Source organism: Manihot esculenta, chromosome 4 (genome assembly GCF_001659605.2).
Source record: "Manihot esculenta cultivar AM560-2 chromosome 4, M.esculenta_v8, whole genome shotgun sequence".
NCBI classification, from domain to species: Eukaryota; Viridiplantae; Streptophyta; class Magnoliopsida; order Malpighiales; family Euphorbiaceae; genus Manihot; species Manihot esculenta.
Window position 1 is genome coordinate 15,521,452 of NC_035164.2, and position 26,502 is coordinate 15,547,953.

The following is a 26,502-nucleotide window of genomic DNA, read 5'->3' on the forward strand; positions in this document are numbered from 1 at the left end:
AGTATATGAGTTGACCCGCTTAGAGCAAAGATGAGAGCTCTAGCAGGGGTTTTACAGGACAGAGATAGTGTATGCACAGGTTAAGCCATGGAACAGAGAAAAGTTTTAAATGTTTATAGAAAATGTATGATCATGTATGGGGTTTCACAGGTACACAGAGTGCACAGCAGGCTTGCTACGGGTCCCGGCGGCCTTAAGCCGATCTGGATCCTAGCGCCGGTAGCAGTTCGGTTTCCAGGCTGTGACACTAAGACACTCTTCTTGGACTTGACTTAAGCACATAAGGCCCAAGCCCAATCACACACTAAAATAACACATAAGTATTAAAACATAAGCCCAAAACATGGCCCAACACTCTAAAACTTAAAAGATAAAGTAAGGCCAGAATACAAGCCCAAACAAAGCTAAAATAAAACAAGTGTTAAATAATAAAAATATAGCAAGTCCATCATAACAAAGCTGAATCTTCACAAAAGCCTTACTTGATCTTCACTTTAGGCTTCCCTTTATGTAGTTTTAGCCCATGGGCTTGATTAGGCTCCCTAAGCCTATGATTGCAAGTGTTGCACCAAATCTGTCCCATATGAGTTGAAGCACGCCCCAAATATATATGGATCATATGAATATGATTTTGAACTCCTTTTAGATCCATTTGAATGACATAAGTTTGCTCCACACCATTGTTAGAAATTTGCCCTATTGGATCCGTATCACACATAGTACCCATATTAATAACTATACTGTGGTAGTTTAGGACTGGGCGACCTAATATTGCATTGTATGCGAGCGAGATATCTACTACCGTGAACTCTACATATAGCTCCCACTTGTGCTTTTCATCACCCAGCACAAGGGGGAGGTTGATGGTACCTAGTACTGCCATGGTCTTGTCTTTTAATCCCACTAACGGATAGGATACCTTGACAATATCATTTTTATCCAAGCCTAGCTCATTAAAAACAACTAAGGTAAGGAGATTAATAAAACTATTTATATCCACCAAGACTCGCCTCACCTCATACCTATTCAAACGAATGCTGGTAACCATCGGGTCATTTTAAAAGAAGCCTATTGCTTTGTCCATAGGTCTGAACTTTACTTTCTACTTTACCCATGGTTTCTGCTTCACTGGCAGGACATCTTCTACTACGTGACTATTTTTTTCCTTGCCATCGCTGGGTCCACTTGTAATTACATGTATAACCCCTACAGGTTCACTGTTAAGGGTGATTTCAGAAGTTTTTACCTCGTGTTTAGGCCTCCTTTCTTTTCTACTCTTTCTGGCAAACCTTCAAACCGTGTTGTCCCTTATTAACTTCTCGATCTTATCTTTTAGCTGCTAGCACTCCTTCGTCATATGTCCGTGGTCTTTGTGAAAGCGGCAATACTTGGTTCTGTCTTATTTGTCAGATTTCTCAAGGTTGAGCTTGGGAGGTTAGATTTCTGATCCACATTAGAATACATATTCGTGAGTCATTCAATAAAGTATAATTCTTATACTTACTTTGGTCATCCCTTCTTCAAGAGACTGGGTAACTTCTATGGTCTCCTTCATATCCTCGCCTCTCTACCTTTTGGTTTTGCTTTTAACTCATCCTTTTGTCCTCTCTCAATGCTTGGACTTCGTCATCCAACTTGATGTATTTATGGATTTTTTCCATTAGCTGTTGGTACATAGCGACTGAATTCTTGATTAGGGAATCCATAAACTCGATGTTTCGTGTTCCTTTCTTCAATACTTCATATGCATCTTCTCCTTAGTGAGTCGTCCGTAAGTCAGAGGAAAACTTTTTAGGAGGTATACAAGTAATAAACCTAGATTTAAATAACACAACAATTGTGTAAAGTTCTAAATTAAACCTAAGTTCAGATATTGGTACCATTTTTGAGCCAAACCTATGAGTGTTGACAGAAACACTCGGCACAACACGAAGTGGTTGAAATTCTAAAGCCGCATGGTTGTCCTAAAGAACAACAGGTGACTTCTAGGATCTGTTGTTCCATCATATTTGTCCAAACTTGGGAGTTTGAACTTGGCAATAAAAGTATCTACTAGGATCTCTTCTAACAGAAGTGAAGCATCGTCCAGGCCAAAGTCCTTTTTCTACTCCTTCTAGTATCTTTGAACAGCCTGTACCAGCTTCCAATTAACGTTCTTCAAAGCATTGTCTGATGACTCTTTTTTCTTGAATTTGGCCTTCCCTTTGGACCATGTCTGGATCGCCTTTCTCTAAATCCTTGGATATCAATGGAGGCTTCCTCCCTTCCCTTAGGAGCCATGAATGATGCCTTCCTGAAACTTTGTATTGCTCGAGAGTAGCCTGTAACCTTTTGATGTATTGGAGAATTTCCTCATTGTTCAGATTGTTGAGATCTGTTTCGTTGATCATAGAGAGTGTATTTTGTCTACTGCTAGGAGCGGAAGAAATGATAGCGCCCTCATTGGTAATAACCTTAGCAACAGCTCGTGAATTGTCAGCCATTTCAAGAAAGAAAGAAAAGAAAAGAAAAGAAAGATTTCTTTTTAAGAGAAATAGAATAAAAGACCGGTTTTAATCCAAATAAATAGAGAGAATTCAATGGATTTCCTAATAAGGGAACCAAATGATGTAGCTGAAATGGAGTTGTACTACGATTGATCAACCTGCAAGAAAGAGAACGTGAGGTGGTTGGCGCTTATGGCAGCCACTCCGACGCTCAATTCGATAAACTGAAGAAAAGGGCGAATTTAAGGAATTGCTTAGAACTTAAGAGTAGTTGTGTAAGAATGTATACCTTGATATCTGCGATCATTGGCTTTTGTACAGTAAAAAGATGAAGCTAATTATCGCAACTCCTGAAAATTCGATTGATACCAATTAATTGATAAGGAATCTTATGATTATAGGTATAATGGGGATCTGCTGGATTTGCACTCTCTAGCAATAACTTTCTGTAGAGTCTCATCACATAGTTGAGGAGGTGAGTCTTATTGAGATTTAAAGTGTCTAAATTTTTTTTTTCTCAGTAGGATCAAATATCCTCTAATCAGAGTTTTACCACGTGGTTTTATCTCGAAGTGCTAGTACATGGCCGACTTTAGGTAATTATAATTGTGTTAATATTAAAAGTAATTTCTTTTATAAATACTGATATCATAATATCAAATAATTTACTACACCATTAGTGATATTATAGATTTTTTAAAAATATATATATATAAATTTCTTTATTATAACAATAAGAATTAGTGTTAAAAAATTTTATCCCTAAAAATAAAATAATATCAACAATTTTTTAAATAAGTATATTCTTTAAAATAATAGAGAAATTTTTGTTATTGTGTAAATATATGGATTATAATAATTACATAATAAATTATACAGTTTTATTTATTTTTTACTTATTTTTCTCTATTACTGGTGGCATATAATTTTTTTGTAACTTTTTGAAATAACATTACTTGAATATTTTAATTTTTTCGGTGTAAATTTATGTGATTATTGAAATGACTCATTTATACAAGTGATTTATATATTAATATAAAATAAAAAAAATATAACTAACAAATTATTTTAAATAAAAAAATAATTATTTTAAACAATAGCAGTTAAAAATATTTTATTACAAAAAAAAATTCACTTTTTATACAAAATAAGATAATTTATATGAACTTATTTTACTTTCTAATTTTAAACAATATGAATAACCTGATTTAATTTTTATAAAAAATTAAAAAATCTATTATATGAAGAAAATAAAGAAGATTACCGAATTCTATTACTTTTCTAAATTAAACTAATGATCCAGTATTTTATATTCACCATTCTTATTATAGACACACTGATTAAATTAATTAAAATTATTATTATTTCAGTGAAAAATCTATTAAACTATATTCAACAATTTTAATATAAATTCTTAATTTAGGAAGATTTTTTTTAGTATTTTGTTAAATAAATTAAAATAAAATTATTAAATAGTATAATTTTCAATATTGAATAGTTATTATTATTATTATTATTATTATTATTATTATTATTATTATATCTAGCATTTTTATAATTATATATATTATATTAGATAACTAAATAAAAAGGAACTAATTATTTTTTAATAGCATTACGTTTGTAATCATAGTCTTACAAAATTCCAATTCAACAGTTGTATAGTTTTTTTTTAATTAGCTTAAAATTATTAAGAGTCTTATTTATAAGAATTATACTCTTATTAGAATTACATTAAATACATGTAAAAAAAATTAAAATTAAAATTAAATTATTATTTTATTACTTAATTTTTATAAATCTTAAAAATATAATAATATTTGAGTCACTTCAAAAATTTGCCCTCATTTTGACTTTATATAAACTAGTTTTATCTAATTTGTATTGCGGTTTTTAGACTCGTCATATCATTTTTAAATATAATATAAAATTATATTATAAAAATTTTTTCAATGTTTATATTTTATTATAAAAATTATAATATATATTTATAATTTAATTCTACGGTAAGAAATTAAAATTATAATATTATAATATATGAAAATTCTAAATATATAATTAGCTCAATCAATCTCTAAATTATTATTTGTATATCTATAAATCAATTTATAACAATGTAATTCAAAAAAATATAAATCAAAATAAAAAAATAATTCTATTTTCATTCTAATTTATAAAAAAAATTAATAAAAATGTAATAGTACAATTAACATATGAAATATATATAAAAAAAATATTTTAAAACATTATTATGAAGTTCTTGAATTTTAATGAAATTAACTACTCAATTCTTATCATTTTTAAAATCAATTAAAATATCTTTTATTATCATAAAATAAAATTATTTAATCCTTCTGTTAGACGATAAGGCCTTATTATTTGTTGTATTTGTAATTCTATTAGCTGTATATTTATCTTAGACTTAGAGTTATAGTCAAATACTGTAAACACTACATATAATTACCTATTCAGCTAATGAGAAAATAAGCCTCTTCACCAAAACTGTATATGGTATCAGAGCCCATCTAGGGTTAATTACCATGAGTTCAAGTAGTGAGATCTCAGATACGACAACCCTTTCTATTTCTTCTACTTCTCCTGCTCGTGAATCTTCGATTACTCCTTCTGTCTTTGCTTCTTTTTCCTCTGTTCCAAATGTCTCCAATCAGCTTAGTGTCAAATTGACTTCTAGTAATTATATTCTATGGAAAACCCAGATCTTGCCTATCATAAGAGGGTACAATCTTGAAAATCATATTAACCCAAATTTCACTCCTCCACCTCCTGTGCTTGCTAATAATACTCCAAATCCTGCGTTCACTACCTGGTATTTAGAGGATCAGATTGTCCTTGGATGGATCAATTCCTCCTTAACTGAGCCGTTGTTAAACAATGTTGTTGGTGTGTCCTCTGCCTTGGAAGCCTGGAATAAGTTGGCTACATCTTTCTCTGTTGGTTGTCGAACTCAGATCCGCCACCTCAAAAGCGCGATTCATCATCTTGATCAAAGTAGTGAGTCTATTGAAGTGTATTTGCAACGGGCAAAGTATTGTTTAATCAATTGCAGGCATTACAAAGTTCTATATCTGATGAAGATTTTGTCGGTGCTATTCTTGACGGACTTGGTCCCGACTATAGACCTTTTGTTCGTTCTATTGAAGCACGTTTACAGCCAATCAGTTTTGATGAGTTGCGGGGGTTATTACTGTCTGAAGAACAACAACTTAATAAACTAGGAAAAGCTGTTGTTTTGTCCCCTGCTACTGCGTTGTATAGTAGTAAGGAATCTTTTTCTAGACAAAACAGTGGTCAGCGTGGCAGAGGTGGGAGGAATCAGCGGGGTGGTCGTGGTTATAATTCCTCTGATCGTTATGGTTCATCTGATCGTTCTACACGACAGCAGTCTTCTGGAGGTACTGTTGTATGTTATAATTGCAATGGCACAGGTCATATGTCTCGTCAGTGCCCTAGTCCTCGCAAAACTCCACAGGTTCATCATGCTGTTCCAACTTCGAACTCACCACAGGCTCAGCCATGGATCGCGGATACAGGAGCCACACATCATTTGACTGGGTCTCTGAGTAATCTGTCACTGGAAGCTGAGTATCATGGACCTGATGAAGTAACTGTGAGCAATGGTAATACAATTCCGATTACTCATATTGGTAGCACTGTTTTATGTGACAACTCTAAATTTCGCTTGAATAATGTTCTATATTCATCGCAATCTCCCTTTAGTCTTATGTCTGTTAATGCTTTTTCTCGTGATAATTTGGTCTCATTGGAATTCTTTCCTGATTACTTTCTTGTTAAGGATATCCGCACGAAGAGAGTGCTTCACAAAGGTCCGGTTGATCGTGGTCTCTACAAGTTCTTCCCTTCAAAGTCTCCTTTTGCTTCTGTTCATCATGTTTCTGTTTCATGTTGGCATTCTCGGCTGGGACATGCCCATGACCGAGCAGTTATTTCAACTTTGAGATCAAATAATATTTCATTTGAATCAAATAAAAATTCTTTGTGTTCTGCTTGTAGTGTCTCTAAAGCTCATCGTTTGCCATTTTCTTTGTCTAATTTCACTGCTTCTGCTCCTTTAGAACTTGTTTGTTCTGATGTGTGGGGTCCATCCCCAGTTGTTTCTGCCAATGTAAATCGTTATTATGTCTTGTTCTATGACCATTATAGTAAGTACACTTGGGTGTATTGTTTAAAAACTAAATCTGAAGTTTATAACACCTTTGTGCAGTTTCGAGCTTTTGTTGAAAAGTTTTTTGAACAGAAAATTAAAATATTCCAGTGTGATTGGGGTGGGGAGTTTAGGTCGTTAGCACCTTTTCTTCGTGACAATGGTATCTCTTTACGGGTTTCGTGTCCTTATACACCGCAACAAAATGGGTGTGCGGAGAGAAAAAATCGTCATATAGTGGAAACTGGTCTTGCCTTATTAAATCATGCTTCTGTTCCACTTCGATATTGGGATTTTGCGTTTGAAACGGCTGTGTATGCGATGAATAGAGTTGTCACATCTTTGTTACCTAATTGTTCACCGTTTGAGAAATTGTTTAAGAAGAAGCCAAATTTACATGAGCTTCGAACCTTTGGCTGTGTTTGCTATCCTCTTCTACGACCATATAATAAGCATAAACTTGAGAATCGATCTGTTTTGTGTTTGTTTGTTGGGTACAGTGCCATACATAAAGGATACAAGTGTCTAGATGTCACTTCCAACAGGTTATATATCTCTCGTGATGTGGTATTTGATGAGCAGCAATTTTATTTTCCTAAAGTGCAGGAACATCAGGTTTTGATCAAATCCAAATTCACACCTCCTTTGAATTCAGATTCTGGTATCCTTGGGCCACCACCAGCTCCTCTGGATCGCACCAATCAGATTTTTCCATCTGCTACAGGTGTTGCGACATCAACTATACATTCACACATACCTGCTTCTGCTGTTACTGACAACTCTGGTTCGGTGACAACTCCAAATATTGGTCTTATTGACACGGGTCAAGACTGTGTGCCTGCTGCTTCGGTGGTTCCGCTTGCTGTTGACTCTAGTGTTGCGACTGAACATACTGTTCTGCCTGCTATTGAAGCTCCGTCGCAACCTGTTTCTTCTAATGCTCATCCTATGTTAACACGTTCTAAGATAGGTCATTCGAAGCCCAAGGTTCTTGTGTCTGTTTTACCACCAAGGCAGCCTAAAAGTGTTACTGAAGCAAAGCAATTTCGTGAATGGCGTGAAGCTATGGAATCTGAACTCAATTCTCTGTTACAACTTGGTACTTGGGAGTTAACTGAACTGCCGAAGGATGCAAATGTCGTGGGTTGTAAATGGGTATTCCGGGTTAAAGAGAATGTGGATGGGTCTATTGCGCGATACAAGGCGCGTTTGGTTGCAAAAGGTTTCCATCAACGTCCGGGTGAAGATTATGCTGAAACTTTTTCACCGGTCGTCAAACCCACGACTATTCGCACAGTGCTTAGTATTGCAGTTTCAAACAAGTGGACAGTCACTCAATATGATGTTTCAAATGCATTTCTCTATGGCAAACTTAATGAGACTGTATATATGATGCAACCACCAGGTTATGTTGATGCTTCACAACCTAATTCAGTTTGTCGGCTACATCGCTCTTTGTATGGCTTAAAACAGGCACCTCGCCAATGGAATCATTGCTTACGTGATGCGTTGAAGGATTGTGGTTTTTACCAATCTAAGCTTGATCATTCCTTATTTATTCTTAAGCAGGGTTCTTCTGTTTTGTATTGTTTAGTATATGTTGATGACCTCCTTTTAACAGGGAATGATTCTGGGCTTCTTCAAAATGTAGAGAAGAGACTTCAGGCCAAATTTTTGCTCAACAGTTTAGGACCTCTACATTATTTTCTTGGGATTCAGGCAACATGGCAGCATGGCAATCTTTTTCTGTTTCAGACAAAGTATATCAAAGATTTGCTCCATCGAGTGAAAATGACTGAAGCCAAACAAGTTTCCACACCGGCTACAGTTTCGAAAATAGAGGCTACATCAGCAACTACTGCATTGTCTGATATAACACTTTAACGAAGTACAATTGGGAGTTTGCAGTACTTGTCTTTTACACGGCCAGAAATCGCATTCTCAGTTAATCGATTAGCACAGTTTATGCATTCTCCCTCTGAACTAAATTGGCAAGAGGTCAAACGTATACTTCGATATTTGAAGGGAACTTCTGATTATGGGTTAATTCTGCGGCCGACTACATTAAATCAGTTGCATGCTTATAGTGATGCTGACTGGGCCGGGTCAGTTGAAGATAGAAAATCTACCACGGGATATGCTATTTATTTGGGTCGCAACTTAATTTCGTGGAGCTCAAGAAAACAAAAGAGTGTATCTCGGTCGTCCACTGAAGCGAAGTATCGAGCAATTGCTAATACTACATCAGAAATTCTGTGGATTCGAAATTTGCTCCACGAGCTTGGTCTTTCTGTGCAAACACCGAGTCTTTGGTGTGATAATATGGGAGCTACATCTTTGACTGTCAATCCCGTTCATCATAGTCGAATGAAACATGTCCAAATTGATGTCCATTTTGTTCGTGATAGAGTAGCCAACAAAGAGTTACAGGTTCGTTATCTATCCACAAAAGACCAAATTGCAGATAATTTAACGAAACCTTTAGCTAAAGGCCGGTTTTTATTATTACGGGACAAGTTGACTATCGTTCCACATCGATAGATCAACTTGCGGGGGCATGTTAGACGATAAGGCCTTATTATTTGTTGTATTTGTAATTCTATTAGCTGTATATTTATCTTAGACTTAGAGTTATAGTCAAACACTGTAAACACTGCATATAATTACCTATTCAGCTAATGAGAAAATAAGCCTCTTCACCAAAACTGTATACCTTCTGTTGTTATTATGTTAATAGAAACTGTTAATTTTAGATGAAAAGTCCTAATTATCTTTTTAATTATTAATATCTTGATAAATATTCACGAATTTAGGGTAATTGTTTTTCCTACCAAAATCATCTTCTGCTGCAAATCCTCGTTAGCATCATCCTCCAACAATTACCTAAATTCCAATTCCCCATCTTCATCTTTTTTTTTTTTTAACTCTTCTTCAAGATTTTTTAATTATAACTATAACTCTTTGAACTCATCTTCTTTTTCCATCTCAAGCAAAAACTCTCTCAAAAGCAAACTTTCTCCCATAAGCTTTAAAGAAGTGTTTTCTTTTTATATAAGAATTCAAACATTTATAATTAGAATTGAATATTCTATCAGTTCGATTTAAAATTGAATGGAATTGAAATAACTAAAAATTAAATTGAAAAGTTTTATTTAAATCGAACCGAATCAAATAAAAGAAAAAATTAAATCTAATTGAACCAGTCATGATTTAATTCAATTCCATCAGTTTGATCAGTTGAACCAATTTTCAATCTTTTCAATATTTTTTTCACTGCACATACAAATAAATACAGCACACAAACACAAAATTAAAAACACAAATTAAAAACACAATTTCAACACAGTTATCTGATTCTCTCAGTTGTCAATACTCCTAAGAAAAAAAAAAAGTTAACTTCTACAATTGACCCAACACTCAACAGCACACAACACAGCAGAATAGTGGATTTACTTTACAAATCTTCAACAGTGAATCGACAACAAAGCTAGAGGGTTAGAGGAGCGAGAGCCAACAAGGAAAGCAAAGCAATGGGTCCCCTTGCCTCTTGATCTCAGAGACTAGTCGGTGGAATGGAAGCGTGACATGAGATGGTGAGAGGCTGGAGAGGACAGAGGAGTCGCGCGGCTGCGCGTATATGAATAGCAACGAGCCAACGATGCGTGGAGACTAGAGAGCAATGCCGATGATGCGTGGAGACTGGAGAGTGACAATACGAGCAACGCCGACGGTCCGATGGTGCATGGAGCCACTAAAGAGCGACAATGCGTGGATGTGGAGTCACTGAAGAGCGGACGATGCGTGGAGTGGAGACTGGACTGGAGGAGAGTGGAGAGTGAGATACGTGCCGCTGCATGGAGAGTGGAGACAGATCAGAGGAAAGAGTGAAAGAATGATGATGGATGGTAGTTGGGACTCTTTTAGATTAGGGAACTTTTAAACCAAGTAGTATTAATTTTTTCGGTTCCGATGAGTCTAATCAAAATTTTTAAATCTAAAATTGAATTAAATCAAAATTATTGATTTTTAATAAATTTATAATCGAATTCAACCGAATAAAAAATAAAATCCAACTGAATTTTTAAAATTGATTGATTGGATATTTAAACAGATTACTCTTGACTCCTGTTTATGACTTTGTTGAAACCTGCAGAGCCATTTACAATTTTCTATTGAAACCCTTTTCTACCTTCTCTTTTACCTCTTGGGCTTTCATATTTGCTAGAATATTTTCCAGGGCAAGCTTCGTCACCGTGACTCGATTGAATTACCGAAGCTCCAACAGCCGCTATCCACTATCTGGGTGCAGCCTCATTGGAAATTATATATGTCTTGTGTATAAATCTCGAAAATCCCACAAAATCCAAATTACATGAAAAGGAGGAAGAGAAGGCTTTGAAAGAGAAGATGTGGCCTCCTAAGTGTTGTTGGAAGTGGGAGTATTTGCAAAGGATTAGAGTCTTGTGGGGAAGCTCATCGGCTGTTTGGGAGAAGCCATAAATGTTTTGAGGGCATAATACAAGGTAATTGGGTATTTTTAAAATTTATAATTATTCTCTGACTAATAATAGAAAGAATTAGATAGTTATATTTTAAAATAACAAGAGACATTTTAATTAGCTCTATGAAATATAAGAGCTAATTAATTAATTTCATTAAAATTTAAAGATTTCATAGCTATTTTTTTAAATATTTTTCTTAATCATGTGCAGCGATATATAAACATTTTTCTCTTATTTGATCAATTTTCAATAGTGAAATTCATTCTTCTTAAAGAGTTATGATTCACTCATTCTAAAGAACTCATTTTTTTTAAGCTGTATTTATATACAAAAATCATATAAAAATAAAAATTGATCAACTAATGATAGAGTTATTTGATTTTAAAATGTGATTGATCTAATCTAATATAAAGCCTATAAATATTACAATTGATAAATCTTATTATATTTTACTATTAATTTTAAATTAAAAATTTTAAATAATAGTCAATTTATTTTTTTTAATTAATCTTTATTAAATTAATATTAGACAATTTTATTATTTGATACTCCTTCCATTTTAATATATAATATAAATTATATGTAAACTAGAGGATAGTAAAAAAAATTATATAATTTTATTATAGATAATAATTAAATTAAATTAATATTTGATTAAATAATTTTTATTTTATTTCTAAATGTAATATATTATAAAGTTTTATTTTCTTATTCTTAGTATATTAAAAGTGTGTTACTTTCTATTAATATTACTCTAAATATTTTAATAAAATTCACTTAATTAAAAAGAAAAAAAAAATTATCTATGAAACCGTTATAGTTTTAATGGGTTAGAACCATTTTTTTTTCTTTAATTTTTGAATTATAATAAAAATAATTATAAAAATGTAAAAAAATAAATGGATTAATAATTTAAAACTTATAAAACTCTATTATTAATTTAATTATAAAATTAATTTGAATTTTTTGAAAAATTTTAAATTATCTATCTAATAAAATTTTTATTTTTATTAAATTTAATCTATATAAAACAACTAAAATTATCTATTAAACAACCACATTAGTAAAATTATAAGAATAGTTAAATAATATGATATAATAATTATATTTAATGTTTATTTTATTTTTTAAATATTTAAATAATATTAAAATTAGTTTAAAATTAGGATAATTTTTAAAATTAAAATAATATATTTTCAATTAATTTAATTAATAACATTTAAATTAAATTAGTTTGAGTTTTTTAAAAAATTGAATTATGTATTTAACAAAATTATTATTTTTTCTGAATCTAATTCATATAAAATAACTAAAATTATCTATTAAAATAATCTTAACAATAAAAATATTTAAGTAACATGATATTATAATTATGTTAGGTACTTTTTTAAATATTTAGGTAATATTAAATTTAAAATTAAGATATTTTTTAAAAATAAAATAATGTTTTTTAGATATTATTTTAAATTTATTAATAAAATTAAAATAATATCATTAATAAAATTAAGTAAATTTAGCGTATTCCCATTTACACATAATAAATTCACCAATTATTTATTCATTCAACTGTATCACTATCACTGATTTACTAAAAGAATAAATAAATCATAATTTACAATAAAGTAAAAAGAAAATAGAAAGTGAACTTGTTTTTATTTTAATTGAAGATGATTATGAATAAAAATATTTATTAACTAAATTAACGTGAAAAAAATAACATTTTTTTTATAATTAGTCTTAATCAATGTGTATTACACTTTTAATACTCATTATAATATAAACGAATTGTATTTATAAATATATATTTATTATATATATAATTATTATTATTTAAAAATTTATAGTATTTAATATTTAAATGTGTTTTTTTAATATTTATATATAACTCAAATTTTAAATTTTTTATTAATGTTAAATTAATTTAAATAATGGAATAATTATCTACTTAATTTATCATTCACTATAAATTTAAATTCAATTATAAAATTATTATCAACTTATAAATTTCAATATATATAAATTTCAAATTTTATTAACTTCAAATTAATTTAAATAATAAAATCATTATATACTTAAATTTTAATTATATACTTAGATAAATGTAGATTTTATATATTATATATTTATAATTAAAATTTTTAAATGTTAAAATTTCTATTAAATTCAATAAATTATTTTTATTATAATAAAATAATTTAATTTTACTAAATTTAAAACTAATTAATAACATAAGAAATTAATTCCACTTAGTATAATAAACTTATAATAATTATTACTTATAGTTATATTAATATTTATATTATTTTAATTTATTTATAAAAATATTTTTTTAATTTTTATTATAAAGTATAACTCACTCCTCCTTATAATATATATAAAAATAGACGCAATATATTCTTGTTATTCACGTAAAGATACGATTATTATATTTATTAATCACACATTACATAAAATTAGATAAAAACTAATATATTCAAAAATAATAATAAAGTTGATCTCATATGAATAATCCAATCTAACCTAATCTATAGATTTTAAATATCACGATGTATAAATTTTTTCATATTTTACTATTAGATTTAATTAAAAATCAATTAAATTAAAATATCGAATAATAATAAATTTATTTTATTAATATTTTTAATTTCATATTTTAATTTCTACTTAAAAATATGAATTTATTATTTTAATAATTTTAATTTCAAAATTAATTTAATTGTATTTTTATTAATTTAAATAATTCTTTTAGATTTTTTTAGCAAATTCTAAAATTAATTTAAATAATGAAATTATCATCTAATTTATATTCTTATTTAAAAATTTTAGTATAATATATTTTATACTATAAAATTAATTTAAATAATAAAATTATTATTTATTTTAAATAATAAAATTATCAATTATAAAATAATTAAAAACTCTCATAAATAAATGAAGAGCTAAGTGTATTATCGGAAATTTCAATATTCTCCCAATTCCCACTTTTATATATAGTATTAATTCACATTTATTAAGTAAATTCAATAGATTAAACATAATCATTTATCCAATAATCTTTTCAAATAGTTTTATTCTATATTTTTTTATAAACTATATTCTTTTCCTCAAAATATTTAAATTATAATTTGTAGCTATGGTCGTGAAGAGAAGATAATTAAAGGTGCGTTAAAAAATTGAAAAATTTATTGAATTGTTAATGTTTCATTTTTATTTTTATCACCGGTTAGGAAGTATTTTTAAAATAAAAAACTAAAAATCATAAATGTTAATTTTCTTATTTATTTATAATTTTTATCGATCAATTTTTTTTTAAATATATATTTATCGATTAATTTCTAAAATATATTTTTATTTTATTATTATAAAAAAAATTTACTAATTTTAATTTTAATTTTTATACTATGAAAAACTCATTAATTAGTTTTTAATTTTAAATTTTAATAAATTTATTAATTAATAAATTAATTTCTATATGAAAAAATTAATTAGTTAGTCTCTTAATTTTATAAAAATATCTATTAATTATTTCTCCGTATTAAATTCATTTTAAACCTTTTATAAAAAAAAATTTATTATTTAATCCATGTAATATAACAAAACTTATTAATTAAACCCTCAATTTTTAAAAATTTATATTTGATTTTACGAAAATCTCAATATATATTTTTATATATATATACTAGTGTTATTACCGCGATACCTGCTGGAATATTAAAGAAAATTAATTATAATAAATTTTTTTAAAATATATTTAAATTAATTGAAATATAATATAATTCAATTAAATTATAATGTATAATAAGTTAATGAAAAATACATCAAATAATGTCTCAAATTAAATTACGATTATACACTTTATAAACAAGGTCAGACTACAATTACTATTACTTAAAAATGTTGAATTTTATTATATAAAATTTAAAAATTAGAATATAAGTGTGATAAACTATAAAATATTTGACTTTTTATCCAATAATTCTATATATAAAAAAATATCTCATTAAATTAATATACTTTATAATTAACACAAATGCATTTTTATTGTACGTTTTCATTTTAGATGTATTAAAATTTTTATTTTTATTTTTTTTAAAAAAATTTGAATACCTTGAGATAATTATCTCAATAAAATTCTATAAAAATAAACTTAATGATTGATTTGAAGAATTGTGAATTTTCGAGTTTTCTCGGTATCCTTTATAGATTTTTTACTTTTAATTATAATAGAATTTAAGTTTAAGTAAAATTTTATAAACTCTAAAATAATTAAATAATAAAAAAACCTTTAAATTTCTTTTATATATCTTACACTAAAATTAAAAAACCTTTTACGGAGGAAAGAAAAATAGGATTTTTATTTTTTTTAAATTTGGTTATAGGACTAACAGTTACCATCTTTATATATAGTAATAAATTTTATTTTGTTAAATAAATGTGATCAGCTTACTTTTATGATAAATTTTTTTTTGTATATATATTAAATTGGAGTGCTAAAATTGGTACGAATACATGTTGACAAACATGTTTACTTTCAAAATATTAAATTAAAATTATTATTAAAAAAAAAAGAAAATTACATTAATTCATCTTAATTTTTCATTAATGAATTAACCATTAATATTTTTTTATTTAAGTAGCCGAAACAGTTTATACTCAGTTAATGGCTTGTCTAACTTTATTTATCTATAATGCAAAAATAATCATAAAATATAAAAGAATTATGATTTATTTCAAACTTATATAATTAACATGCACGATATGATTAAATTTAATGCTAAAAAGTTATGTCTGTCGATTCTTATGAATATTAAATTTCATCAAATTACACCATAAAAATTTATTAAAATATTAATAGAACTTACAAACGGATATAAATCCATTTGTAACTGTTATATCTTTGCAAATAGACATATAAAAAATATTTTCTTTACAAACGAATTCTATGTCTATCTGTGAATCCGTTTATATCCAATTAATTTTACAAACAGTTTATACATCCGTTTGTAAATCTATTTATAAAAATTTATATGTTATTTATAAATATATGTGTATTCTTTTAATTTTATAAATAGTTACAATTCGTGTGTATCAATGTAATGTTACAAATGGATTATAAGTACATTTGTAAATTTATTTATGTGTATTTAATTTTACAAACTGTATATACATCCGTTTATGAACATGTTTGTATCCTTTTAATTTTACAAACAGTTATACTTTCATTCGTAAATCTATGCGTATTTATTTAATTTTAATTAAAATCTAATTATTAAAAATATAAGATGTTAAATTAAAATATGGTTTTATAAAATTAAAAATAAATCAAAATTTAAGTGGAAGTATCATAAGACTGAAATTGAAATTTAAAAAATAATATTTATAATTACACTAAAATTTTCAAAATAAAATTGATTAATATAAATTAAAATAAAGATTCTATATATAATTTTATGTTTTTCAATTTTTTAGCATACACCAATAGTATTTATATTTTTTTAACAAATAAATTTAATAAAAAATTTGATGCCACTAATTTATAGGATATTTAAGTAAATATAAGTGGGATTAAATAAAAATTAAAAATAAATCTTTTGTAAAATTAAATGGATAGAGAAAATTTTTTAAATGGACTTATAATACGTTTATAAAATTAAATGGACACATACAGAAGTATAATCGTTTGTAAAATTAAAGAACACAAATAAATTTATAAACGAATGTAAGTTTTTCGTAAAATTAAATAGACATAAAAGAGTTTAAAAACAGATTTATTAATTTATTTGTAAAATTAAATGGATACACATGTATTTGCAAATGAAAGTGTAACCGTTTGTAATATTAAAATGACACACATAGATTTACAAAGCCACCTTTAATCCATTTCTAAAATTAATTGACTATGAACATTTTTACAAACTAATGTGTGAGTTGTTTGTAAAATTAAATATACACGAAATGATTTTCAAACGGACTTATAATTTATTTGTAAAATACACAGATTTACAAACGAAAGTATAACCGTTTGTAAAATTAAAAGAATACAAATAGATTCATAAACGGACGTGCAAGTCGTTTCTAAAATTAAATAGATATAGATAGATTTACAAACAAATTTATAATCCATTTCTAAAATTAAATGGACACACAGATTTATAAAGAAAAGTACAACTGTTTATAAGATTAAAAAGACAAATACAAATTTACAAACGAACGATTAATCTATTTGTAAAATTAAATAGCTACAAATATATTTATAAACGGATGTATGATCTGTTTGTAAAATTAAATAAATATAAAAAGAGTTTAAAATAGATTTGTAATCGATTTGTAAAATTAAATAGGTACACATGTATTTGCAAATAGAAGTATAACGGTTTGTGAAAAAAAGATACAAACATATTTATAAACGGATGTGTAGATCGTTTGTGAAATTAAATACACATAGATAGATTTGCAAACGGACGTGTAATCCATTTATAACATTACATGGATACACTAAAGTGTAACTATTTGTAGGATTAAAAGAATATACATAGATTTACAAATAGACATATAATCTGTTTGTAAAATTAAATTGTTATAAATATATTTACAAACGGATGTTTAAGCCATTTGTAAAATTAATTGGATATAAACGGATTCACAAATGGATTCACAAATGGATGTAGAATTTATATGTAAAGAAAACATTTTTTATATGTCTGTTTGCGAAGTTATATCCATTTGTAAAGAAAACGATTTTTATATGTCTGTTTGTTTGTGAAGTTATAATAGTTACAAACATATTAATATTCGTTTGTAAATTCTATTTATATTTTAACAAATTCTTATAATGTATAAATTACAAGACAAATACAGTTTACTCAATATCACTTTTTCATTAAAGTCATTTTAACTTCTCAAATCTTACTTTTATTATATTTACTCTTTAACTTTTAATAACTTATCCTTCATGGCGGCTAATATAGAAATCTAAAGTATGGGGCTCAATTTCTTTTTCAATAAGACTTCTAAATCAGATTTCAAAACATTTTATGTGGATATTAAATATAACATTAAAAATTAAAGTAATCAAAGAAAATTCACATGGATAAAATTTCTTCATCTAACCAAATTATACATAATTTGAAAGAAATTTTACAGCATTTGTTACTTACATTATTAAAATGAAAATGAAATTAATATACATTAAGTGACCATGAGAAGAAGAATTATTAGTCTTCAGACTTTTTAAGATACCTAATTGCACACAGCCCAAGTACCAAAACTAGAACAATCATTACCCATTTGCTCAAATTTCTTTGCTTCATCTCCATGACCATACCCTCGAAAACCTGTTTCAAATTTTCTGCTGCAAATTTACTATAACTTCCCCTTACAATTCCTGTTACATCTCCATTCTTATCCGTCTTCTCCTTAACAAAATCAGCACGCTTTTCCTGTTCTGTGCTAGGTGTGGTCATATCCCTTCCTGTATCAGCTACCCCATTGCTTCTATCTTTCTGCTCGTATTTGCTCGTAACCGTCTCCTTCTCAATCATCTGCTGCAAAACGCTATTCCTGTTTCTCGTCCCATCCTTGCCAATATTTTGTCTTTCCATGCCAATATTTGCAGCCTGAGGTTTACTTAGTACTGGCTTCTCAGGCCTGGCAGGCTCTGTTGTCGTAGCAGGCTTAGATGTTTCTGCAGGCTCTATTTTCGTCGTAGGCGACTTTTCTGCAGGTTCTATTTTTGTCGCAGGCTTAGATGTTTCTGCAGGTTCTGTTTTCCTTGCAGGCTTAGATTTTTCTGCAGGTTCTATTTTTGTCGCAGGCTTAGATGTTTCTGTAGGTTCTGTTTTCGTTGCAGGCTTGGATTTTTCTGCAGGTTCCATTTTTGTCGCAGGCTTAGATGTTTCTGCAGGTTCTGTTTTCGTTGCAGGCTTGGATTTTTCTGCAGGTTCTATTTTTGTCGCAAGCTTAGTTATTTTTTCTGCAGGTTCCGTTGGTTTTGTAGGCTTTGACACATCAGAAGGCTGCTTTTTTAGCTTTGGAGGATCTGCAGCTGGTGGCTGTGGCTTTTCCTGCGGTGGCTTTGGGGCTTCTCTAGGTGATGGTTTTGGAGGTTCTGTTGATGGGTTTATCATTTGATCCTGTGGTTTATTATCAGGAATAATTATTTTAGGGTGTCTGATAAAAAGTAAACCTTTTTCAAACTTGGCGCCGATTGCATTATGATCATAAATTGAAGGAATTGGAATCTCTTTTCTGAAACGGCACCATTTGTTTCCATCAGCGAGGGGGCGTTCTCCACTTATCCTTAGGTTTCCTGATGAGGTTACTTGCACTTTCATTTGCTCCTTTTTAAACCCTTATTCAAACAAAAACACACTTGAATGGTTATTACGTACTCGAATATTAATCACATAATAATCTGTTTAATAATCTTGAGATATGAAAAAAAAGAAAAAGAAGGAAAAACTACTTGCTGTCCTAAGTTATATCAAAAGTAATATATAAGCCTTTCGGTTTTATAAAATCAATGATCTATCAGGTGTATATATTTCTCCTTCTGCAGGAAATGTTACGAAATCAAATTTATAAAAAACTACAAAATTATACTTTTATTGAATAAGACAGAGAAAAGAAGGAAACCTGGTACGTAGACCCTAAGCGTGTCAGCTCCAGGCTCTCGTAACCAGTCCATTGAAGGCTCGAAATCTTCATATACACGTTCAGCTGCAGCAATCCTTTGTTGCCTTGACTCCATTTTAATTAATTAATTACCTCTTCCAAGAAAATCAGAGAATTTGATGGGTTTTTATGCAAAACGTTATAGAATTTATGGCTATATATACATATATAGTTCTGCCTTCTTCTGTGTAATGGATGCTTATGTATTGCTTTGGATGTCCTTATTCTTCTCAGATTTAGTTAGGGTTTTTGTTTCTTTGCAAAGAATTATTCCTTTTCTCATGTAAGCTGTTTCTTTGGGTTTGATGGGAAGTCTTTAGATCGTCAGTTGTTTGGTTGTTAGGAAAAGCAAAAATTCTTTGTATGGAAAGAGAAAACTTCAGTTCTGTCCTACCCGTAATGAAATATCCACCAAGCAAAAGAAGAATCATATACTGCACCTCATCAGGCATTCACACTGGTGGGACCATTCTCTCATCACTGCCTCCTAGATTGGTATCTAGCTAGGTATTAAATACTATAATAGATTTGTTAAAAGTTAATAGTCAGAAGTATTGATCTTTTAAAATATATATATATATATATATATCAATTAAGCCCCACTATTATAAAATGTCTAAGTTATCCTTTATGTATTTGGAGCTAAAATTTCTCAACATTTTACTTTCTCCTCTACATTGTTTACTTTTTAGGTAATAATAATAAATTAAATTTTTATTTTTAATACATAAAAAACAAAAAAGTATATTTTATTCACAGTCATTTTATTTTCCCACGTTGAAGAAAATATTTGTATATTTATATTCTCCTACTCATTTTTTCCATCACTCAAAAATGGAAGGATCGGCCAGCTACAGCTATACAAGGAGATATGCTGATCAATTCGTCCATGACAATAGCAGTACAGTAAGGCGTGTTCTCTTTGATATTTGTGGGCATAGCCAAAGCCAAGGTGTAAATGAAGGTGAAAGTGGAAATAAGTTAAGCTACAACTAAAATGAAGATGGAGATAGAGCCGATATAGTAGAATTAGATTCGGATGAGAATGGAGTAGATGAGTTATCTGATGTTGATGCATCTCGCGACAATGATAACAATATTTTAAATAAAATTCAATTAGTAGGAATAGATCAAGCTCAAATTGTTGGCATGTATTATGAGAGTATTGATATTTTATTTGATACCTAACTTTCTTATGCTTGGGAAAAAGGAGTTAACGTGGCTAAAAAGTCTGCTTTGAAAGGCAATAGTAATGTACGTAAGTATCAAACAAATAGCTATGATAGGGGAAGGAAATCCTATGCTGAATCATATTCAAAGAGAATAAATTGCTTTGCACGCCTAAGTGTAATTTTAAGAAGTAATGGCTATTGGCAGGTGACAAAATTACAGATAGAACATAACCATGAGTTGGACCCCAACATGTCTAGATTCATGAGAGCACACAAGAGTCTATCTCCAATCTTAAAAAAAATGCTGAAAGCACATGACATTATTGGAATAGGCCCAAGCAAAAGTTTAGACTTCTTGAAGTGCAAGCTGGGGGTCCTGAACAATTAAGTTGTCTCCCAAGGGATTGTAGAAATTTTGTTGATAGAACAAGGAGGCTGAAGCTTGGCAATGGTGGTGTTGATTACATCAATAGGATGTTCTTAAGAATGCAACAACAGAATACAAATTCTTTTCACTGGTTTGATACAAATGAAGATCAGAGACTCACAAACGTTTTTTGGGTACATCCTCGAAGCATTGCAACTTATGAAGAATTTTGTGATGTTATTACAACTTATAATTGATACAACATACCTTGTCAATCGTTACAAAATTCCATTTGCTAGCATTGTTGGAATAAATCATCATGGACAACAATTCTACTAGGCAACACTTATTTCTCATGAGGATCTAAAACTTTTAAATAGCTTTTCAATGCATGGCTTGTAGCAATGGGAGGTCGTGCTCCTAATGCAATCATGGTAGATCAATGTGAGAGTATAAAAGTGTAAATAGGGAAGTCATGACTAATACAATTCACCAGTTTTGTATATGGAACATACTATGTAAGGTTCCTGAGAAGTTTAGGAGAGCTAAATAATATGACAAAGTAAGGAAAGTGTTTGTTGCACTTATTTATGAAAGCTCAAGTCTTGCAATATTTGAGAGAAATTGGCATGAGTTTACTATAAAATACAATTTAGAAAATAATGGATAGATGTTAAAGTTGTAAAATGAAATACAGTTTTGGGTTCCTATTTATGTCAATCACATCTTCTAGGCTAGAATGTTATCAACATAAAGGAGTGAGGATATGCATGCTTATTTTGATGGGTATGTAAACTCCATGAGCACTTTAAAGCAATTTGTTGAGCAATATGAGATTGCAATATGAGATAAGGTTGAAAAAGAATTTTTTTACTGATTTTAGATCCAAAAAATATAGTTGTGAATTGCATTTCTAAATTTAAGTGGGAGCGACAATTTCAAGATGTATACACTACATCCATGTTTAAATAGTTTCAAAATGAGATTAAACAAATTTGGTATTATGATTTGTATCAACCTGCTCCATGTATTAATATCAATGATGGTGATGAATAATTTGTAGAGCAGGGATTTGAACAACATAAAATTTTGAAAAAAAAGTTTGATGAACAGCTGGTATGTGAGAGAGCATTTACACATTGTTCTTTATAATGTAGAAGGCAATGTTTTCAAGAGCAATTACAGAAGATTTGAATCAAGAGGCATGTTATGCGCTCATATATTTAAGTTGATTATCTTTAAAGATATCACAGAGATTCATGAGAGGCATGTGTTGAGGAGATGGAAGAAAGATATCTATCATAGGCACAACAAGATGTCTTGTGATACAGGGTACCCTCACATGATAGAGGAATATAAAAAATTTAAGAAAATTGACAAGATATGTAATGAAACTGCAGATGTATCTATGTGAGAATATCTTGAGACTTCAACATATGAAGAAATATTTAGAGAATTTGAATTTTAATCTTCTCAATTGGGATGCTAGATCACAAGATGCCAATAACAAATTAATTGTCAAAAATCCAAATAATAGCAATAGAGATTTAGAAATACAAATAATTCTTGTGAGAAATCCAGTTGTTGCAGCTTGTCGAGGACGTCCATGGATTAATCATTTTAGGAGTGCATTCAAAAGAAGGCCACATGCTAATTCTACATAGCAAGTTATTGGGAGGCGTGGTAGAGGATGTTCAAGAGGCTGTATAAATGGACGAGCCGCAAATAATCCCCTTACTCAAGAATCTCAAAACCAAGTATGTGATATTCATTTTAATATTAAGTCTCTCATTTGCAGGTTTTAAATGTTGCTACTAGAAATTTGTCTCTAAACATTAATGAAGAATTTTATCAAGTTACTGATGTAGATAAAAACTGGATCAACTTTTGAATAATTTTTTCTTCTGCAATATATGGACACAGTTTATTTTTTTTTTAATGTTAAATATGTCTAATATATAGAAATTAATTATGACATATATTTTGCTTATGATTGGTATACGGTTGAAGTTTATTTGCATGATGATTTTTTTTCTTCAAATTTTGGTTATTTTGCGTGCTTATTACTGCATGTATATACTCAACATATATATATTTACATCCATTCTATCTTTTTAAGTTACAAAATATTTTGTAAGATAGTATAATATAAATATCATTAACATGTACATTTAAATATATAATAAAATATGTTCATAATATACATATGGAAAAAAGTACTAGAGTACATGCAAGGATAATATCGTACTTATCAAATATTAGCTATCATGTATATTTTCATTCTATATTTCAATTTCAGGGCGCTTTACAAATACATAAAATAGTGTTGGATCCCTTGCATTTAAAGTGAAAGTGCAGATATCGCCCTTCTTCAACTCATAAAATTTCACAAATCAAATCCATGGATTTTCAAATCGAGTTATCCATTTAAGACGACTCGTGGACTTCATTTGAATGCATCGGCACACGTATCCAAATCTAAATGAGATTAATCTCTCCATACGTTTAAGAGTGATAGTGCAATTCACTGAACCAATATGAGTCATCTTCTCTTGCACAGAAACAAACTATAGAAATGAATAAGTATAATTTTAAAAGTTAATATATAAGAAAATGTAGAGAGAAAATATACCACTTTATATTTCTAGTTAGTATTCTGCAGATAAATTTAAAACTCTGTGAATGATTTGTCGTTATTTCCTAAATATTCAAGAATTCATCATCATAAAAAAAATAATTAAATTCTTTTAAATCTACATTCAAATGGACAAAAGCATACCTATAGATTGCATAGGATAAGATATCTCATTTCCATCAGGTATTAAAATTCAAACGATAAATTTTTTGGGACTGAAGAGAACAAACTAAAGAAAATAATATTTGGCAACTCTGAAATGCATTAGAAACTCTCTGATTCCATCATGCATGTATGTAAAATCTTTCCCTTCCTGTACAAATATTTTTCATATCTCATTATTCGGCATACACAGTTGAAAAGTTGTCTCGCTCTCGACAGTGCTCCAAAATAACATCGTCAATGGTATTTCCTACAAAAAAATGACAATTATTATCTTTAATAACAACTGCTTAAAGTAATACATATATTAATAATACTGAAGTTGTAAACAAATATCTTATGATTGAGATGTTCTGAGAAATCGACTCTTTCACTTTAACATTGAAAATGTCACGCATTATGTTCAATCTATTAAAATAAAAATAAAACTTTAAAGTTTATATATGAAATACAAAAATAGAGCATACAAAAACATAATTACTCATAGTTCAAGAACAAAAGCAAAGTATGCGACCGAAAATGTTTGGAATATTCATTTGTTTAAGTTCATAACATACCTTTATAAGTGAAATGGCGAGAGCTTGAAATCCCGAAATATGAAATCTCAAAATATAAAATATGATTTGCAGACAAAAGGAATTGATATACAAATTTTACGCTCTTTCAACTTTCCATGCACCCTTTTAAAATATCTCCAATCTCCAAGTTGTACAACAGCACAAAGTGATTTTGTTGGATGGCATCATTTTATTAAATGTACACAAATAGTGTTATTTTAATTTTGAATCATTGTTAACCAAAATATGTAATCCCTCTTTTAATATATGTAGCACAATTGGTATATGTTTTATTATTATTTTTTCATAATTAAACTTTAACCATTATTTGAAATAAACTTACACAAATTGATTGTGCTAAATATCATGTCCATGTAACATTACTGACATGGAGCAACTAGTCTTAGACTTTACGGAAGACTTAGATCGGACCTAATTTTTGCTGCCGACGTCTGATAGAGACCCACGATAGTTTTTCAAAAAGGAAATGTTGAGATGCACGACTTTCAAAAATGTGATGAGGGCCATAGGCATGTCACAAAGTTCGATATAGAAATTTCATCATTTAGAGAGTCCATTTTGCATTTTAATTATTTTTTTAGATATTTTCGTAATTTTACTTATTAGGGTTTTGTTTCTATTATAAATAACCTCCCTTAACTACTAAAAACTCACTTTTCAATATTTGAGGAATTTCAATAAGACTTTTATTCTTCTAGCCTATCTTTTCTCTTATTTCGTCTTAACTAAATTATATTGGTTAAAACTCCTAATGGAGTCTAAATAGTCCTTTATCAATTACCCTCTAATTTCACATTACTACATATGATTTCAATAAAATTACTCACATTTAAGTAAAACTAATCAAATATAGTGTGCCACATAGTATGTAGATATAACATTACCTTCTAATTTCACACTATCTAAATATGATTTCATTAAAATTACTCACATCTAAGTAAAATTAATCAAATATAGTGCGTCACATAGCATGTACATGTAACATTACCCTCTAATTTCACACTACCTACAGATAATTTAGATAAAATTATTCACATCTAAGTAAAATTAATCAAATGTATTTTGCCACATAATATGTATATGTAACATTACCCTCTAATTTCATACTGCCTATATATGATTTCATTAAAATTACTCACATATAAGTAAAATTAATCAAATGTAGTGTGGCACATAACATGTACATCTAACATTACTCTCTAATTTCACACTACCTACATATAATTTCAATAAAATTACTTACATCTAAGTAAAATTTATCAAATATATTATGCCACACAGCATGTACATATAATTTCATTAAAATTACTCACATCTAAGTAAAATTAATCAAATGTAGTGTGACACATAGCATGTACATGTAACATTACCCTCTAATTTTACACTACTTACAATAATTTTAATAAAATTACTCACATCTAACTAAAATTAATCAAATGTATTGTGCCACTTAGCATCTACATGTAACATTACCCTCTAATTTTACACTACCTACAATTGATTTCATTAAAATTACTCACATCTAAGTAAAATTAATCAAATGTAGTGTGCCGCATAGCATATACATGTAACATTACCATCTCATTTCGCACTACCTACATATAATTTCATTAAAATTACTCAAATTGATTGTTAAATTAAATGGTAATTTGATTGTGCTATGATATCTTTTTTTTTTAATTTTACCCTCTAATCATGAAAGAAAAAAATTATTTTACTACGTATCATAATGTGCATAAACGAT

The 26,502-nt window shown here is 28.7% G+C and overlaps 1 protein-coding gene across 1 annotated transcript; it reads right to left on the reverse strand.

Moving 5' to 3' along the window:
- Positions 1–18,271: 18,271 nt before the first annotated feature.
- LOC110613971 (serine-aspartate repeat-containing protein I) lies at positions 18,272–20,019 on the reverse strand. Its single transcript, XM_021755413.2, has 2 exons — positions 19,806–20,019; positions 18,272–19,521 (listed from the first exon to the last, which is right to left on the reverse strand). Exons 1-2 carry the CDS (start codon positions 19,918–19,920, stop codon positions 18,386–18,388), a joined length of 1,251 nt encoding a protein of 416 aa, XP_021611105.1. The 5' UTR covers positions 19,921–20,019; the 3' UTR covers positions 18,272–18,385.
- Between the last annotated feature and the right edge of the window lie 6,483 nt (positions 20,020–26,502).

Coding starts and splice junctions, on each gene's coding strand:
- LOC110613971 (XM_021755413.2), bottom strand. CDS start 19,920: ATGGAGTCAAGGCAACAAAGGATTGCTGCAGCTGAACGTGTATATGAA. Junction 19,522..19,805: donor GCTTAGGGTCTACGTACCAG/GTTTCCTTCTTT, acceptor TGTTTGAATAAG/GGTTTAAAAAGGAGCAAATG.